Source organism: Fibroporia radiculosa (assembly GCF_000313525.1).
Source record: "Fibroporia radiculosa TFFH 294 genomic supercontigs, scaffold650, whole genome shotgun sequence".
NCBI lineage: Eukaryota > Fungi > Basidiomycota > Agaricomycetes > Polyporales > Fibroporiaceae > Fibroporia > Fibroporia radiculosa.
In genome coordinates, this window is record NW_012133229.1 from 49,662 (window position 1) to 67,211 (window position 17,550).

Consider the following 17,550-nt stretch of genomic DNA (forward strand, 5'->3'; position numbering starts at 1 on the left):
GCTCAGGAAACAAAAAAGGCATACCATACTCAAGGGCGGTGTTAGGAACAAGACCACGCGGACAGAATAAAACCACGCGAAATGCACTAGTTGGCTGCTGCACTGGCTGGTAATTTCCGACTGGCTGAAAAAGGAGTCAAACTACGGGAGCCTTCGGGTTTGTGGAGATGGAGGCCTGTGTAGGAAAAAGAATGTTGTGATGCGGTAGTGATGCTAGATTGGATCAAATGCGCCGAGAGTTGCTCCAAGAGCTTCAACTCGGGCTTCAATAATATCGTCTACCAGTGAAAAGGCTAGCGCTATTCAACTTTGGTCTCGGACAGCGTCCTCAGTGAAGCCACCGTCGGAACGGAAGCTTAAGGAAGCAAATACCAGGCAAGTTTATTGGAGAACAAAGCTTTATCGGCATCCGACACCGCGGGCCCGACTCCAAGTAGAGTTAGTCCCGGCAGCCGTAACCAAGCTAACCAAAGCACTGCCCTCTTCTGACATAGCGGTGCGAGTATCAGAGCCTGGATCCCAGACCACTGTATCCGACAGATAGTCCAAGTTTCAACATTGCCGTACACTGATTATGACCGGAGCGGACATAAATTCCCAAGTAGTGACCAGCGGCTATGAGACAGCTGTAGATAGGTTTGGAGGAGGCAACTGTGCTAGGTGTTCGTCTAAGACATGCTGGAGAAGTGGAAAGCTTCACTCGTGCTAGATCCCACCCAACGCTCTCGCTACTCCAGAACGTGATCTAGGATATAGTACTTAGGCTTGTCGTCTTATCTGACGGTGAGCGCGGATAGATCATCATAATATTGCCCACTCTTATCGCCTTCAGAATTTTCGTCATCCCCTTCGCATCCACGTTCCTTACCGATGCCTTCATATCCTCTTGTTCCTCTTCCGCATTGTCTCCAAGCTCATCCATCCAACACCTTCACCTACGCTTTTCCGCCGATCTTGCCTCGACTCGAGGGCAGAGTGAGATGTCGCCCTCCGAGAGTGGTCGATCCAGAGTAGGGGCTTGTCTGTCTTGGGGATACAACTTGGACTGTGGACATCGATGTCAGTTTCTCGTGAGAGCTGTTCACTTGAGATGAATTTTGTGATGGGTAAGCCTCCTCGCCTAACTGTGCGGTATGGAATCATCTGCTGATGTTCAGCCGCTCTCCAACGTCCTCGCGCCCTCCTACGACAACCTCGTCCGTGGAAAGAGCATATACAGAATATGCAAGATGCGGCGCGTGCCGATCACGTCGTCATGGTTGAGCAAATGGCACAACTTTGCATATGAGACAACGGACACATCCTGCTTCGTACCCTACAAGGGGCCGCAACCAGGCACTGCGAGCAGAAACGCGCGGAACTTGGGAGAGTAGAGCGCATCGCTAAGGGCGAGGAGGTTGAGTAGAAGCGAATGCGTCTCATCAGTGGAAAGCGAGAGCGATGCAAGGTTCCCCGTTTGCTTCAACCTATCCGCAGAGGATGAAGAGGACGGGCCCGCATCTCGTAGACGTCCTAGGAAAACCCGCCTCGAGCAAATCGTCCTGGAAAAGCTTATTGACGATGACATGTTCGTACGGCGAGCTCTGGTCGTATTCGGAGTGGAGAAGAGAATATTAAGGTGGCAGGCAGGGGCGGGTGTAGAAATAACGTTCTCTCTACTTACCATGGAAGTCGGAAACAAATGCCAAGCGGGTGAATTATGATATCCAGCACCACAGTACTAGATCCTGGATCTCCTACCATATCCGATAGGTGGTCTCAATCCCGACATCACCATACACTGGCTACAATGAAAATAGATATAACATCCCAAATAATAACTATGAGACATGGACAGATAGTTTTGGAGGAGGTAGTTGTGCTAAGTATTCCTAGAAGACATATCAGAGAGGCAGCATTGTACAGAAAGGTTGGCTCACCCTCAGCCAACGCTCCCGCTGCTCCGGGACGTGGTCAAAGATGAAATAGCGCTTGTCACTCTGTGCGACATCATGAGTGCGAATAGATCATTACAAAGCCGCCCATTCTCACCTTCAAAACTTTCACCATCTCCTTTAGATCCACGTTTTTTGCCAATGCCTTCATATCCACCTGTTCCTCTTCCGCGTCCTCTCCAAGGTCATCCACTTTGATACCCCCGTCTACACCTTTTCCGCCGATCTTGCCCAGCCGGCCCCAGAACTCCACGAATGCGTTTTCTCCAAGCATCTGGTCAAATGCCAACCTGGCTTCTTGTGTTCGTTCTCTTTGCCACTTTGCGTACTCCTGTTCTAGCCGGTTGACATCATAACCCAACTTTGTCGCAGGCAGAGATGTAACAAGCGACGATACGGGTAGTTCGGTGAAAGTTGTCGCAAGGGAAGGAGAATGGGATGTATAGAGGGTGTGCAGGCTTGCTAAGTGTTTCGCGCGCAGGGAAGCGATATGTGAATGGAACAAGTGGAGCTGTTGATTCAATGGTAATGGTGAATTTACGAAACGAGGGTCGGTTCTTAGCTGCGGTAGAACACCGTCCCAAGTAACCTGGTTTCCCAAACAGTGTTCGATAATCAGTGATCAATTCACTCCTACGAGGCAATCATACCTGGGGATCCCGTATTGCATCAACAAGCATTGTTCTATATCCAAATATCGTAAGTGAGTGGCGCCTAGTGACTGTAGCGAGTTCAATAAAGAGACGCGGCGCACCTAAACTGCTGCTCATTCTCCTCCTTATTGAGCCCCATCCTAGAGCGGTCGATAGCAGCATCGACCTTGCTCCGCTCCGCCTTGACTTTCTCCTCGCGCTCTCTCACCGCACGTTCTTTCTTCTCTCGTCGTTTCCGCGTCCGTTCGTCACTGTCATCGTGATCGTCTTCAGCTTCACCAGGCTCTAGACTATCCCGCGATGTTTCAGGCTCATGCGCAATGGTCTCCGATATCTCACTACTGCCATGAGCTTTCATGAATGTATTAAATAGCTCCTCGCGCAACGACGAGGAGCCCACAGCATCATAGCGGGGATCATCAACTATTTTGCGTTTCACCTGAGAAACGTCAGCATAACAGCACGGGCATTATGCAGGTGCCTCGTACTTCTTTCCAGACAGCACCAGGTTTCGCGATATTGCTTTCCTTAAGCAATACAAAGAAGTCTACTTCAGCTTTTTGGGCCGCTGCACGTTTCTCTGGACAAGACCAAAGCGCATTCAGTTCGGGGATAGGAAACATACGTAGACATTGATGCCTACTTTCGCCCAGCTCCTTCAGATAGTCCCTGAACCGCTTTTCCCTTTCCCTCTCATCTCTCCCCCAGCCGTAAAATCGTCTGTCCTTCTTCCACTGCCTCCGCCATTCTGTCCAGCTCGTTCGTGTACTCTTTACTTCGTTCCTGAGAAGGCGTTCGAACTCTTCCTTAGGGTTAGCAGCGTCTTTGTCTCTCTTCACGTTGGACTGGCGCAACTCTCGAGCGCGGTCGCGACAATATTCGTCGAAAGCCTCTTTCCGTGCAGACACAGAGGGCAAGAGGACGTACCGCGGATCAGAGATGAAGAGGGGAAGAGATGTGTCCCACGGATAAAGAGGGTTGATATCTTTCTCTCGCAAGAGCGTCTAAGACAGCGTTGAGCCAATGTTTAAGAGTGACAGAGTCAAACGTACTTTGAATAACGCCTTTGCTTCATCTATGGAGAGGTCCACTCGATCAGGCATATTCAATTGTGGCTTGCCCTTGGCTTTCTCTGCCTCCTTCAATACCTTCTCCTCCTCCTCTTGTCTCCGCTTCTCCTCCTCTTGTCTTGTCTTTTCCTCTACTGCTTCAGCAGCGAGTTGTGCCGCTGCTTCTCTTTGCCAATCTTCTTCTTCGTCACTATCCTCGTCATCCTCGTCTTCGTCATCCTCCTCGTCTTCATCCTCCTCTACTTTTGCCTTTTTCGTGATTAGGACCTCCTCCATGGGCTCCACTTCCTCAGCCTTTCGCTTCCCGATCATCTCTTGTACTTCAGACTTGATCCTCTCCACTTCCCTTAACCGCTCTTCGTCTCCCCCGCGCGACGTTTCCTCACGGGCCTCTTTTTCATCTCGCTCACTCCTCGCGCGCTTCTCCCCTTCCTCTCGCTCCAACGTTGCAACAGCATCGCGTATCTCCTCCGGGACCGTCCAGACACTCTCCTTCTTTACCTTATGCGTGTAGAATGTATTGCCTTCGGTAGTCACCACACGCATCCAGTCCGTTCCTGGCACGGGTGTCTTGACGAGCGGTTTCTCCTTTTTCTTCTTCTGCGGTGGTGCAGCCGTGGAGGCGGCCATCTGGGGCAAAACTGGAAAAGCAGGTAACGGCCGCACATACGTGGATTCTTTCGTCAGGGCGTTGTAATAGTAAGTCTGTCCAGTGGGGCCTATAAGAAGTGGGATTTGATTAGTGCCGACGAACTATATGATGCCAAAAGCACTTACTGACGTGTTCAGTCCATCCCGGTGGAAGAGGCGGAGGTCCCATAGCCATAAACGGCGCAGACATTGTGTATGGGATGGAAGGACTAGGCCAGAGCGATAGGACGTGGATAAAGTTAAATTTGAGAACGCCTCCAAGCGAGACAGGTCGAAGGAAAGTGTGCACTGAGCAGCCACCGCCCCGACTTCAAGTTACAGCTCTGATCTCAACACGGGCGCTAAGTATCGATCACTTCCGACGTCGGGCGCTCGGCCCAAGGAAAGGAAACTATATCCATTGTCCCAAGGATGCAAAGCATTAATCGTACATGCGTGTCAATGCTATAGCTCATCATGCTCGCTAGCGCGGTGCAACTTTTTCACCGGATTCCCTTCCTCGTCGATTTCCTCCACATCCCAAAATAGTTGCTCTTCGTGCTGGAAAGGCGAGTCCGGCTGTCTCAAAGAGCCTGGAACGTAGTCAGGCCATTCAACGTCTAGGGGATCTTGAAGGTTCAATGGCTCTGAGTCCACAGGTGGTGCAGGCTTGACCGTGGTATCGGTTGGTGCTGTCTCAGAGACGCCCAATGAACGACGTAAAACGCGATCAATGATCGTAAAGAACCTGGGTGAGGATACTGCTGAGCTCCCTGGGAAGGAGACCGAACGAATGACTGCTTACTCGTTGGAATCGGGAACATTGAAACCAGAACGGACCAGTGCGCCGTCAATGAGGACAGATGCAACCTCCTTCAGCTCCTCCTCCGCTTCGAGATCTCTTCCTTCTTCTTCTGTAGGCAGCTGCTCTACCCGACGCAACAAACCTTGTATCAGCGGCGATCGAGGGTTGATCTCCATGATCCTTTGCTTCTTCGCAAATTCATGCATGGGGCTCTTAGGTCCGCTTTGAGATGCACCTGTATAAGGATATCAATTAGATCTGATGAAAGAAGGAATATGTAGCCTACTTACTCATCATCTTCTCAACATTTGCGGTATATCCCATCATATCAGCGACCACTGCACAAGAGCTAGTCACCAGCCGATTGGATATGATCACTATCAGCGAAATCAGACTTCGAAGATCACGCTGCGAGCGGAGCACACATATCCACCTACCGTCGCGGACGACTTCTTTAACCTCTTCCTTCAACCAGTCCAGCAGGGGCTTGTACTGTTCGGTTAAAGCCTTCTCCTCTTCTTTCTCCTCTTCAGGACTAACGTCTGCGTGTAATTGTCAACGCCTGTTCGACAATTCAAGGTATACTCTCACCCTCGTCACCGAATCTCAGACCGGCCTTAGCAACATCTTGGAAAGGCACCCTTCTAACCATGAAAAATGAGGTAACAGATCATACGCAATATACTGTTTACTTACTTGTGCATTCGAAGGTTTTGGACAAAAATCTCATCAAGTGGCTCAGTGAGGAGAAGGACCTCGTATCCGCGCGCATGAAGTTTCTCGATGAAGACACTCTTGGCTAGGATTTCGGGTTTACTACCCATGTCAGCAAGATAAAATATCTGTGTATCAAATGAAGACTTCAAGCATTGCGAGCGAATTCTCTCTTGCGTACCTGCTTCTGGCCTTTCTTCCTGTTCCCCAAGTACTGCAAGAAATTGGCTTCAGAGCTATCGAAATGCAGATAATGAATTACGTACTTCGTCCAAGGAAGTACTATTCCTCTGATTGGTCGCGAAGCGCGTCAGTCCGACGAGCTTCTCCCGATTCTTGGTATCTTCTACTGCACCAAGTTTGAACACGTTCCCGAACACCTTCTGCACCTGTTCCCACTTCTCAGAATCTTCCTCCGCTATGTGCGCGAGCATTTGAAGGATATGTTTGAGAATTATCGACCGAAGCTGCTTCAGAAACCGTGTTGATTGAAGCGTCTCTCGCGATACGTTCAGCGGGAGGTCCTCCGCTATATAATCCCATGATTAAACGCGGGCGCTGTAGTGAACATGTTCTGGTGAGCTTACCATCTACCACTACTTTGACCCAGTTCGCCCATTTTGGCAAAGCGTCCTCGCCCAGATCAGAAGTGATGAAGACGCGCTTGACCATTAAACGAATATCCCTCGAACTAGAGGTCAGGGGGTTTTGCCAATATGAATCATCTCTGCCAGTTCCCTCATGAGATTCCACCTTAGATAGTTGAAGGGTACAGACACTCACAAATGTGATGGCACATATATGATAGCTTTGAAGGATACTCCGGAGCCAGAATCACCGGAGAAGTGATGCCATGCGACGGGCTCCTCGTAATCTTTGAAAGTCGCTTGGTAGAAACTTTTGTATTCTTCTTCAGATACAGATTTCGGATCTCTGAAAATAGTTGCGGTAAGAAGATAAGTGAGTTCATCGATGATTTGGCATACCTCATCCAAATGGGCGGCTGAGAGTTCATGTGAATCCACTCCTCTACTGTAACGGACTTTGTCTCCGGTGCCTTCTCTTCCTCGGTGTCATCCGAAATATCCTCTATAATGGCTTCATCTTCATCAATATCTTCGATGGCTGCCTTAGGATCCTCCGAACTACTACGGTCCTCATCAATTGGTACCTGTTCTGTCCGCTGCGTATACAGATAAATTGGGAATGCAGACGAGAATGAGGAGTGCTTGTCGCTACCGGTACAAATTTATTAGTTAGAATTATCTCGACGCCGAAGGGAAACGTACACCAGTTCAGTGATCTTGTGAGGGTTGGTATATTCCACAGCATCCGGCTTCAAGACGAGAGTGATCTCAGTACCTCGTCCGAGAGTGCTCCCACGGGGATCCGAATATATCTCAAAAGAACTCTCATCTGCTCCAGAGCTAAAAACATATTGTACAGGCTCGGGGTTGTGCGCTGACTTAGCAGCGAGCGACGCGACGTAAACACGATTGGCGACCAGAAAGCTGAGCGGCATGAGGGTAAGTTGGAATGTAATGACCGATATCATAATTACCTGCTGTAGAAGCCAAGTCCAAACGCCCCAATCAAGTTGCCTGTACCAGTGGTATCCGTGCTTTCCGCCCTTGCCAAAAATTCTGTCGTCCCAGATTTCGCCAGAGTTCCCTGATACCAATGCGTCAGCTCGGTAATTTTTTCTTAAATTTTGGCACTTACGAGATTTGCAGTCAGTTCTTCAGGTGTCATCCCAATACCGGTGTCTACGTATCGCCGGAAGATTGGCGTTGGTCAGACCCCTGCAGACTGTCTGCTTACCTCGGATTATAATGCGACCATTCCCATCCTCGTCTGTATACGCCTTGATGGTCACGTTGAGGTCTTCTGCACCCGACAACACCTCCTTGTCCGTAAGCGAAGTCAGCCGGAGCTTCTCAAGGGCGTCATTAGCGTTCGAGATGAGCTCCCGAAGAAAGACATCTCTAATACGTAGAGTAAGCTTACAGCTGCTGAACACAATTATAAGAGCATATGCCTACCTGTGAGAATAGAGACTGACGATACGAGACAGCGTCAATATGCGGGGCGGTTGGATTGATGTGCAGACACTGTATACCTGTTGATAACAATCTTGCGGAGACGTGCCACATCACTCTAAACAAGAGGACTCTGTCAAATGAATCAGGCGTAGAGTTGACCTAGCCAACCTGGTAGTCGTGTTTCTCTTTAGGTACGCCAGCTGAATCCTGGGCGATGACACCCGAAGCTATGGCACTGACTGCAAGCAGCAGAGCGCGGAGGATCCGCATAGCTATAGTAGTGATACAAGTAGACCCAACCGAAGTGAACTCGGAATAAGTAGTATACGGACCAGGAGCATTCGCTGCTGTAGCGCGCGCCTGACGTGTTCGCAATAAATGACTGACGTGTCATTTCCCTCTATACGGTCACGGGAAACGACTGGTTTGTGACCTGTCGCGTCATGTCACGCCATCACGTGCTATTTGCTGTATAGATAAGCGCCCTCATCGGGGGATTTCATCGGGTCTAATTAGGCCTTTAGGACTCCGTAAGCGCTTACTCGAGACCCTTGCATGCTTGTTCCTCGCTCTCGCTTGACTCTTCAACACTGCAAAGTTAGCCAACTTTCCACTTTTGGTAAGGAAAGACGATACGATATTGACTCTTTCTTCGCAGGATTGTTAACAGAGTACAATCAATATACCCCCCGCTCTGTAACGAGACCTAGAGTTCCTCACACGCCTTGACGGCGAAGAATGTCTTCTTTCTCCCGACTTCAGTTGGCTGCTGCTCTAATTGGTAGGTTGATATATCAACTACTTTCTCAAGCAAAAGCTGATAGTACAGCACACTTCCTGTGTAGAGTATGACAATGATGATTCTAACCCTGACGCTCCTAAGAAGTCTGCGCACGACAGCGCCATTTTCGCTCCTTTGCGTCGGATGAATCCTCAGCGCCGTTCCACAGCCTCGAGAAAGAGTACGGACTATCTTGGAGTAGCCCTTCCCAGCGAGACGGGTAGCGTGGCAGCAAGGGACTCTGTGTTGGGTGGACGTGAATCAGTTTTTGGCGGTCGAGAGTCTATTCTAGATGGGCGTCGATCAAGAGGCTCTTCTGATGCTCTTCGGAATCCCTTCGCTCGCGACTCGACCTTCGAGGGCGCTCTAGATGAAGACGAGGAGGACATTGAGGTTGACTTGACTTCTTGGGGCTTGGATGCCCTTGTCACCGATGACAAGGACCACAAGGGTTCGCGCAGGAAGGCAAAGACTGATTCTTTACCAAATCCACATCCAATTGTTGCTCCGGTGCAGCAACCGGAGTTGCGAGCGGCACCTGGACGTCAAGGAATCACTCCCACTAGGACGATGAGTTTGGGGACCTTTGATAGCTTCGGCGAAGGGGGTGCGTTTTTGGAGGCTAGGTCTACTATGGGCCCACTTACCACTCGTCGTCATTCTGTTGGCGCTCCCCTCGAGCTTCCTCCTGCAAAACAACCCGTGCAAGAGCATCCACGTCGCGGTCGCACTGCGTCAGAACATGTACTTATAGAAAATATTCCAGTCACCCCTCCGCTTCATTCCATTCCGTTCCCTACAAGCGAGTCTGTTCGTTCCATATCACCTATGCCCAACTTAAATGATGGTGCATCTATCGCAAGACCATCCTCTCGTGGCTCAGAGGCCATGCTTAGATCTCGCGGACGTGCGTATTCTACAGCAAGTTTAGGTTCCCAGATGCTTCTCAACGAGCAGGAGTCTAATCCTTTTGCGATCCGAGCTCCTTCCCCTGATCGCGCGTCCAGGTTTGATCCAAAAGCCCGCGCGCGCACCACATCATACGGCTCGATGGGCAGTATGATGTTTCCGGATAATGCAGAGGAGACTAACCCCTTTGCCCTCCGGCCACCCTCTCCCAGCCGCTCCTCTCGCTTCGACCCCAAAGTGCGTGCGCGCACTATGTCGAATGGATCGTTAGGTACACAAATGATCCTTGACAATGACGTGCGTTCTGTGGATGATGGGGAGCAACGCCCTCGTTCCAGACTGTATTCCCGTCTCGAGCTCATGCGTCCTAAGGTATTAATCATGCCCAGCCCATTACAATCTGCCGCTCCTGCGGCGCCAAAGCAGACCATCGCCATGGAAGGATTCGAGTTACACGACGATGGGCGACCTCTTCCACCAGGTGCTCGTACGACGCGGAGATCGTCTACAACATTATCGATGCTCGACCCGTCGCCTGCTTTGATTGCCTCGAATTCGTTCACACCCAATCCCCGTGCGAGCTTGACGCTGTCGCAGCTGACCTTCCGCAACACACTTGCCGTAGATGGCGGGCGAGACCCTTCATATGCCGATATCGATAATGATCTTCGTAGAGCAACAGAAGAGGGGGAGCAAATCCTTCCTGAACCGGAGTCAGAACCATTGCCATCGACTCCTGCGCCTGCCATTGTCGTGGATCCCGCGGACCGCTCGAAACGACCTGCTGGTAAGCTGTATGGAAAGAGTCTTATCGACGACCTCGAAACTCGCAAGGCAGAGATGAAGAGCAAATCCCGGTAGGAGCTTTATTTTTCTGATTTATGTCCTGTGTGTTAAATCGTCTGCAGAGTATTCCGAGGTGATGATAGACCATCCATGATGGCGCGGACGTCGATCAAGCGATCAAGCACGCTGATTGACCCGGATTCGTTAAAGCAGCGCCCCCAATTACAGGGTTCGAATTCATTCCACTCGCAACCCAGTCTCTCCAAACGTGAATCGAAGACATTGGTCAATCTTGATGACGACATTCCTGGCGTTCGAAAAAGTCAGCATATCGGTCTAGACACTATGAACGCGGCAAACAAGAAATCTGTGTTTGGAGTCGACACACTATGGGAGCGGGAGCTCGCAAAGCTGCGAGAAATCGAGGAGCGGGAACGTATTGAAGCTGAAGAGGCAGCAAGCAGACAAGTGATTGAAGAGGAGAAGAAGGGCAAGGGCAAAGGCAAAGGCAAAAAGAAGAACAAGCACAAGAAGGCAACGGAAGAACCCGGTCTAGAAAGCATCACTCAGCCATCTGCATCGAATTTTGCATCCGAGTCTGCACTAGAACCACGCGCACCATCTCCTCCATACGTCCTCCCGGCGATCGAGCGAGCGACTCGACGGCACCCCCCTCCGCCCGCCGCAAACGGCGACACGGACGAGGAAAGCGATTCAGATGACCAACCACTTGCGGGTCATAGGCAGACAGTGGTGAAGGAAGTTGAGGCAAATGAATGGGGCTCATCTGACGAGGAAGGAGGACCCGTACGCACAACTGGTTCGGGACCGAGGTTTCCGAACGGTCGCAGTCGTGGTTCCTCTAATGCACCAAAATTGGTCACCAAGAACATCGACGATAGTAGCGAAGACGATCTCCCTCTGGTTGCAACTATCAGTCGTGCTGCTACTCGAATGACGCGAGCAGAGTTTTCACGCGAGGACACTGAATCCGACGAAGAGAAACCTCTTTCGACATTATTGGACAAGAGCACAATAAGACTCAATTCGGTCGGAGCTTTCGGGAGCAGCCTCTTCCCTGATACTCCCGAGCAAGCCGCTGATGAAGAGGACGACAAACCACTTGGTCTGCGTGTCTCTAGGGCCATGAACTTGACCCACGATCCGAGCTCTCTGAATCAAGATGTCGACGATGACAAACCGCTTGCATTCCATCCCGATCAGATGCGCCGAACACAGTACATGATGGCTCAACAACAACAACAGCAACAGATGATGATGCAAGCACAGGCTGCTCAGCTGCACCAATCCATGATTTTCGGTGCACCGTCCATGATGGGCTCAGGGTTCTTTGGTCCGCCAATACCCCCGCCGATGTTGATGCCACAGCTTCCAACGACGCCACCACCTCCGAACGATGCCGTAAAATTCGGACGTGTGGATAAATGGCGACATGATGTCGCGGTGGAGGAAGAGCAATAATTTTCTTAGATACAGGGATTCGTGTGCACATTTAGGTTGCATTTTCATTCGTTCAGGGACTTTTTGGCATACTCCATCAACTGTCCATCCGCATTTTACTACAACCACAATATAATAATCATGCAATAATGAAGCTACAACGACGCGCGTAGAATGTCCGGTTTCATCTACTCGAGAAGTACAAGCGACGTTGAGATAATCCTAGGTGCTATGGTATACCAGAAAGAACACAATCCAAAGTCACAATGGTAAGCATAGTTACAACAAGCAGTATGTGAGACGGTTATCCCCGGGCTTCCTCAGGGTTGGTTAGGAATAGCTTCCGCTTTGGTACGGTAACAATCGAGACATCTCGTCTACTCAACTCTTCCTCGATTCTACGCTGTCGCGTGTCCTCATCTTCGTCATCGTCGTCCTCCACGTCAGTAGTGCCATGTCCATGAGAAATGGAGGTTGGGTATTCGTCCAAACCGGCGGACATTGTGGTCCTAAACGGTGGATGATGATGTTGATACGGACTGCGGCCGTGTTCAGTCGGAAAGGGGACCTCAGATCCAACGGTGGATAAGGGGCGGGACGGAATCGGAGACGGGAGAGGTGTATCACCGCGCAGACGAGCTATTATCACCGAAAGGATGGATGTCTGTGGCCTGCCACGCCATGACATCGCGATAAGGCCAACATAGAAAATCGCCGTTATGACGAGGAAGACTATGAATGTCGCTCGAGGGGCGCGGTACCAGAGTGCAATCATGGAAAGAATACAAAGGCCAAGAAGGAAGGCGTGGAAGAGAATATGCAAGAAACTTTCGAAGGCATGAGGCATTTCCGGCCATGCAAGTGCATGAGGAGGAGTAGCGGACATCAAGCCGCTCGTGCTTGTCATGTCCATGGGGATCGTGCCAGGTGTGCTTGGTTCTACACCCCGGTGACTGATATTCCCGAGCGCATAGTCCATTTCTCCCTAGACACACGTGAACGTCGTCGATCAAATAAAAACTCGCACAAACACTCCTACTTACCACCGTATTCAAACTACGTCGACGCTCAAACCAAGTCAAATCGCCTAGGTTCCGTGGAGAGCCTGATGATCGAGGATCCGAGAACGCAGCTAAACTGTTGCCACTAGCACGACGTGTGCGAGTAGGGCGATTAGTTACCTCGAAAGAGCGATGAGAAGGCGCAGAAAGGACTGCAGTATCTACACCGCTTTCGCTGGAGCGGCGTCCCACCAGCCCTGCCCAAGAACGCACTCGCCGTCGAGGGTCGGGTGTCTGAGGGTCGGGGGACCTATCCATTGAGCGTCGAATGGGACTACTGATTCGACCAGAGAATAATCCCTCTTTCTCCGCGGTCTCGTTAGAGCTGAGCCTTGGCCGAGTGTCAGCTCTATCCTTGATCTCCTTAATACTGGAGCTAGGCCCTCTTCTGAAGAATACGTGGAGTACATATAGCAGGGGTACAAGTCCATACAAGCCTGCAAAAAGAGCCAGACCGGCCCTGCCATGCGATGTCGTCAAAATGGCCGACGACGACGCTGAGCGCTTTGTGATTGCTGACGTTTGTGTGGACGAGATTGAAGTGAAAGACGTGGCCAGGCCGGCGATACCTAGGCCGTATGCTGCCAGTCCCAAGGTAATAGAAAGGTAAACTAATATCGAAGGATTTCCCGTGAGCCGTACTGAATTGACGGAGGGCGACGCCAATCGCGAAAAAACGATGGCTGGCATGGCGACAATCAGGGCGACGGGAGAAAGAATCTTGTGAGTGGCCGACGTGTCATAAGTTGGTCCGGGTGCATTCGTGGAGGAGGTCGGCGGCGGTGTAGTAGTAGGGGATGGACCATTGGTCTGAGTGGCAGCGGGAATCAATGCGGACGCACACTGTGTCATATACTGGACGGTAACCCCTTCGCCAGAGGCGTTCACACCGCCGGCCAGCTGGCCGCTCCCATAACCGGACCACTTTTGATTATCCTGCGTCAAAGATGCGTCATATGCTCGTAAGATCCAGAGGTCAGAAAGATAGTTTCCACCAGCGTCGACGCCACCGAAGATGATTGAATCCGATGCCATATCACGGGGATAGCCCGCTAGCGTCTGCTTCCACGAAATTCCGACAGCACCTTCACGGGGGGACGGAAACGATGGGGTGCCGTCTGAGGATGAACCTGGATCGCCTGCTGGTAGAATCCGGGCCCAATCACCTAGCCAAAGTATGGTTGTATAAGAAGAATGCATCCTGCGAGTTCGATGGTGCTAACCTGTGTTGATATTTAAAACGTCCTATACCGCATGTTTTATCGACGTGAGATGATGGCCACGCGCTTAAAAGTATAGTGTACACACCACTTCGCCCTTGCTAAGTCCGTCTTGGTCTGACCATAACGTGCTGTTGAATAGACCTAGCACTACAAAGACTTGAGAATCGAAGTCGGTACCGCCGTCATAAGCATTGAAATTGGCTACCACTACTGGTCGTAGGCGAGGTGCAGGACAAGACATCGAACCTGCCACACTTGCTTCTTCGGTGTTAATTATATACGCTTCAGATTGGGCACAAGTAGTATTCGGTGTGACTTTATTAGTCGAAGAACATCCACCAACGGCTGCTACGATTTGCGTTGTTCCCTGTGACACAACGGCTCCAGCAGCACCTACTCGTGATGGAATGTTAGGTGTTGAAACGTGCACTTGCTCCCAGCTCGCGTATACGTCGTTAGGATTGTTGGATGACAGGAAGCCAGTGACATTGAGCTGCCATACCTCCGACAAAGGGTATACAGTAGAATCGTCGATTCCACCAACAACATAGAATGTGTTGTTTGGCCACGAAAGGGTGGGGTCCTGTATAACATTACTTCGAGCATCATTTCCACCTACCGCGTCAGATCGTGCCGACGGTCCTCCGGGAGATATATTCACGTTCGACCAGAACTGATTGACATAATCGAATTCCTAGAGGGAAGGTTAATGGTCCACTGACCTGCCTCATTTTTAGGACACTTACCCAAACGTCAGTGAGGGCTTGCCCATCCGACCCAACCCCGCCGATAACGATATGAGCAGTGCGACTTGAGAGCCTCAGCAGTATAAACGAGAAGAAACAGAAGGGTTTGCTCACTAGCTGGCGGCGACATCTTCACCACTGATGGCAGCACTTCGGGGTGGAGGCACAACATCAAGGCCAGGGGGCGATTGTGGGTTCGACCATGCTAATGAGTCCATATTTAGGCTGAATTGAGTTGTACATGAAAGTATAAGACGACAACAACAACATGATGTACGTGAAAACGCACAGGTACGTGGATGACTGTCTGATGCCTTGTGCCGATTCTCCACCAAAGATAATGAGGGTACGAGTAGTGTCATCGTAGCCGATGGACGCATCTCTGAGAGGAGGTGGGGCTGCAGAGCCTGTAAGGTAGGGCGTGAGGTTTATCCACTGCAGAGGCGGGATTGGGACGTTGGATTGAGGGGACTGGGCGCGAGTAGCAGATATTAAGATAAGCGAAAGCAGAATGCGAGAGACGAGAGCATTGCGATGCATTGAAGGCCAGACCATTTTCCAGGAGCGACAGGAATCAGGAAGGACGTGCTGCGCCCGCGCCCGCAACGAGAGGGAGGGTGGACGTCGAGGCCAACGACGAGGCGATTGTGTTCTAGTGTCAGTGACAGTTCCCACCGGGCTTCCAGGCCGGCGCTTTCACACACGCTGCCGCCACAATGTCTAGACGCCCGTTCACCTCTGACGGTTCATGATCAAGTTCGACTCTGCGACCGCTGCGAATATCTTCTCTGCACACGGACCACTAGTTCCAAGCCCCTCGTTGGCCTTCAATTACTCGGGTTACAGACAATGCATTTTGCGAGGCTAATGCTGTGCCAGCCCTCATTATTCAATACCAAGGACCGGATCCAGTTGCAGCTAAGTTCGTCACCGTCATAGTTCTGGATACCAGCTTGTAGCATTCGAATGATTCGCCCACCTCGGCGACACTCCAGTAGCGATGGGCAGCCAAAGGTGATCCGTCAGTTCATCGTCTCTCCTCCCTCCGATCGCGTCCCTTCGCGCACCATCTTGATATTTACAGCCTTTCAAACATTCTGTTCAGTACTTAGCACATCCATCACTTCCCGGCTGTGTAACCCAGCGGCAGCGGAGGACACATATCATTCCGCACGCTAAACGCGACCTCACATGCAACAATTATTCGCTGCTCTCGGAGATGGTGCATCCACGTAAGAGATATACTGATGTATCGCGTCAAGGATGTCCTTGAAGCAACAAACCGATCGTGACGTGGCGTAGCATATTGCGAGAAGTCGAACTCTCCAGGCTCATATCCTAGACAAATTGTCGGCTACTACGATACAGTGGGTGTATTGTTAACGTCCTTCACCACACGTAGCGTATACAAGATTTATACCCTGGAGGTAACATTCATACTGCGGTAAAACGACTATCAGCGGAGCGTATGCAAACATCTTTGGGCCTGCTATGAATTGGCTGACACTCGTCTCCCAGACTCTTTTCGCCAGTTCTGTGTCATCTAGCGGCACTGTGTCATCTAGCGGCAGCGGTTAGTTTGTTGTTTTTGTCGTGGAATGTCGAAACCTTCTAAGTGGATGAAATAGGATCCGGCCATAACGAATCACGACCATCAGCGCCTACTAGACATCTGGATATCACAGCAGTTGCGATTGTGACTGAAACTACATCTGGTCCTAGTGAAACTTAACACAATCAACATGCCATCATCGTGAAGAGAGTCTCGCCGCTAGCAAACCCGATTATCAAGGAACGTAACACCTTCGAGGATGATTGTTGGGCGCCCGAGGGCCAAGCCGAGGGACCCTCGATCGAGACAGATCTCACGAAGCGGTACGGAGGAGGTTCTGTTGTCCATATGCTTCTCTCGTGATTCGTGCAATGCTTGGTGCGCCGACCGCATGTCCTCCGTGCTACTTCTGAATTTTCCATGGTTTGTTGAGGACACGACATGCTCGTCATCAGCAGTTTCCAATAGTGACAAGGTGCTAACTTATCCTCGGAGCTCGTTGGTGTGGTAGTGTTTGCAGGACCCTCCTTAGCAACCCAAAGGCGTACGACCTTGGGCCACCCAGTTGTGCGCTCATCGGTTAAATCCACGCTGTGCTAGAAGGTGTGGCGTTATCCCAGTATGCGGACTTCGGAGAACAGCTCTGAAGATGATGGTCTCTGGCTTTGATTGAGGTTGACACATTGCGATCGATATCGGCGGTAAGCTTTTTTTAAGCTTGTAAATTAAATGCTACGACAAACATGTTCAGATGTGAGTTACAGACTGCGCCTATACATCATATTATCCTTGGCGCCGTAAATGTGGCTGATGACATGTACATATCAACAAGCTTGCCTAACTGCGATTCTTAAAGTTGTAGGTGAAATGAAAATTACAGCGCTCGCAAGACACCATAGGCATAAGAGGGTAATATTCTCCGCCACCCGGCAATATTTTGCCTACGAGTATGCCACAATCAGACCTGCCACATCAGGTAATGTCTCTCCCCACACTGGAGTCTCTACGTCGTCAATAAAATATACACAGGGATGCCAGCTTTCGCCGACTCATTTGTTGTGTTGAGAAACAGATTGTTCCGTTGGCAAGCTGATCCGGACGCCTTACAAGTACGGTACGTGGGAATGATCGGGTACAAGATATACGATAATGCGATGTAAAGGCGTCTACAAAGTCCCGGCAA

The 17,550-nt window shown here is 50.7% G+C and overlaps 4 protein-coding genes across 4 annotated transcripts; 1 reads left to right on the forward strand and 3 right to left on the reverse strand.

Annotated features, from left to right (window-relative positions):
- Nucleotides 1-1,820: 1,820 nt before the first annotated feature.
- On the reverse strand, nt 1,821-4,498 carry FIBRA_01435 (uncharacterized protein; the record flags this gene model as incomplete). The annotated part of the gene is made up of 9 exons (XM_012323310.1): nt 1,821-1,871; nt 1,920-1,979; nt 2,032-2,523; nt 2,585-2,618; nt 2,689-3,026; nt 3,076-3,167; nt 3,231-3,591; nt 3,640-4,376; nt 4,435-4,498. 9 exons carry the CDS (start codon nt 4,496-4,498, stop codon nt 1,821-1,823), a joined length of 2,229 nt encoding a protein of 742 aa, XP_012178700.1.
- A 254-nt stretch (nt 4,499-4,752) lies between these two features.
- On the reverse strand, nt 4,753-8,118 carry FIBRA_01436 (uncharacterized protein; the record flags this gene model as incomplete). Its single annotated transcript, XM_012323311.1, has 18 exons — nt 4,753-5,035; nt 5,093-5,327; nt 5,383-5,469; nt 5,530-5,634; nt 5,684-5,736; nt 5,789-5,934; nt 5,988-6,020; nt 6,073-6,335; nt 6,394-6,533; nt 6,590-6,739; nt 6,793-7,041; nt 7,096-7,317; nt 7,368-7,477; nt 7,529-7,572; nt 7,628-7,791; nt 7,849-7,863; nt 7,926-7,963; nt 8,017-8,118. 18 exons carry the CDS (start codon nt 8,116-8,118, stop codon nt 4,753-4,755), a joined length of 2,439 nt encoding a protein of 812 aa, XP_012178701.1.
- Nucleotides 8,119-8,586: 468 nt separating this feature from the next.
- On the forward strand, nt 8,587-11,806 carry FIBRA_01437 (uncharacterized protein; the record flags this gene model as incomplete). The annotated part of the gene is made up of 3 exons (XM_012323312.1): nt 8,587-8,629; nt 8,694-10,395; nt 10,447-11,806. 3 exons carry the CDS (start codon nt 8,587-8,589, stop codon nt 11,804-11,806), a joined length of 3,105 nt encoding a protein of 1,034 aa, XP_012178702.1.
- Nucleotides 11,807-12,089: 283 nt separating this feature from the next.
- On the reverse strand, nt 12,090-15,355 carry FIBRA_01438 (uncharacterized protein; the record flags this gene model as incomplete). Its single annotated transcript, XM_012323313.1, has 7 exons — nt 12,090-12,770; nt 12,829-14,012; nt 14,070-14,091; nt 14,155-14,763; nt 14,816-14,879; nt 14,930-15,040; nt 15,105-15,355. 7 exons carry the CDS (start codon nt 15,353-15,355, stop codon nt 12,090-12,092), a joined length of 2,922 nt encoding a protein of 973 aa, XP_012178703.1.
- Nucleotides 15,356-17,550: the final 2,195 nt, after the last annotated feature.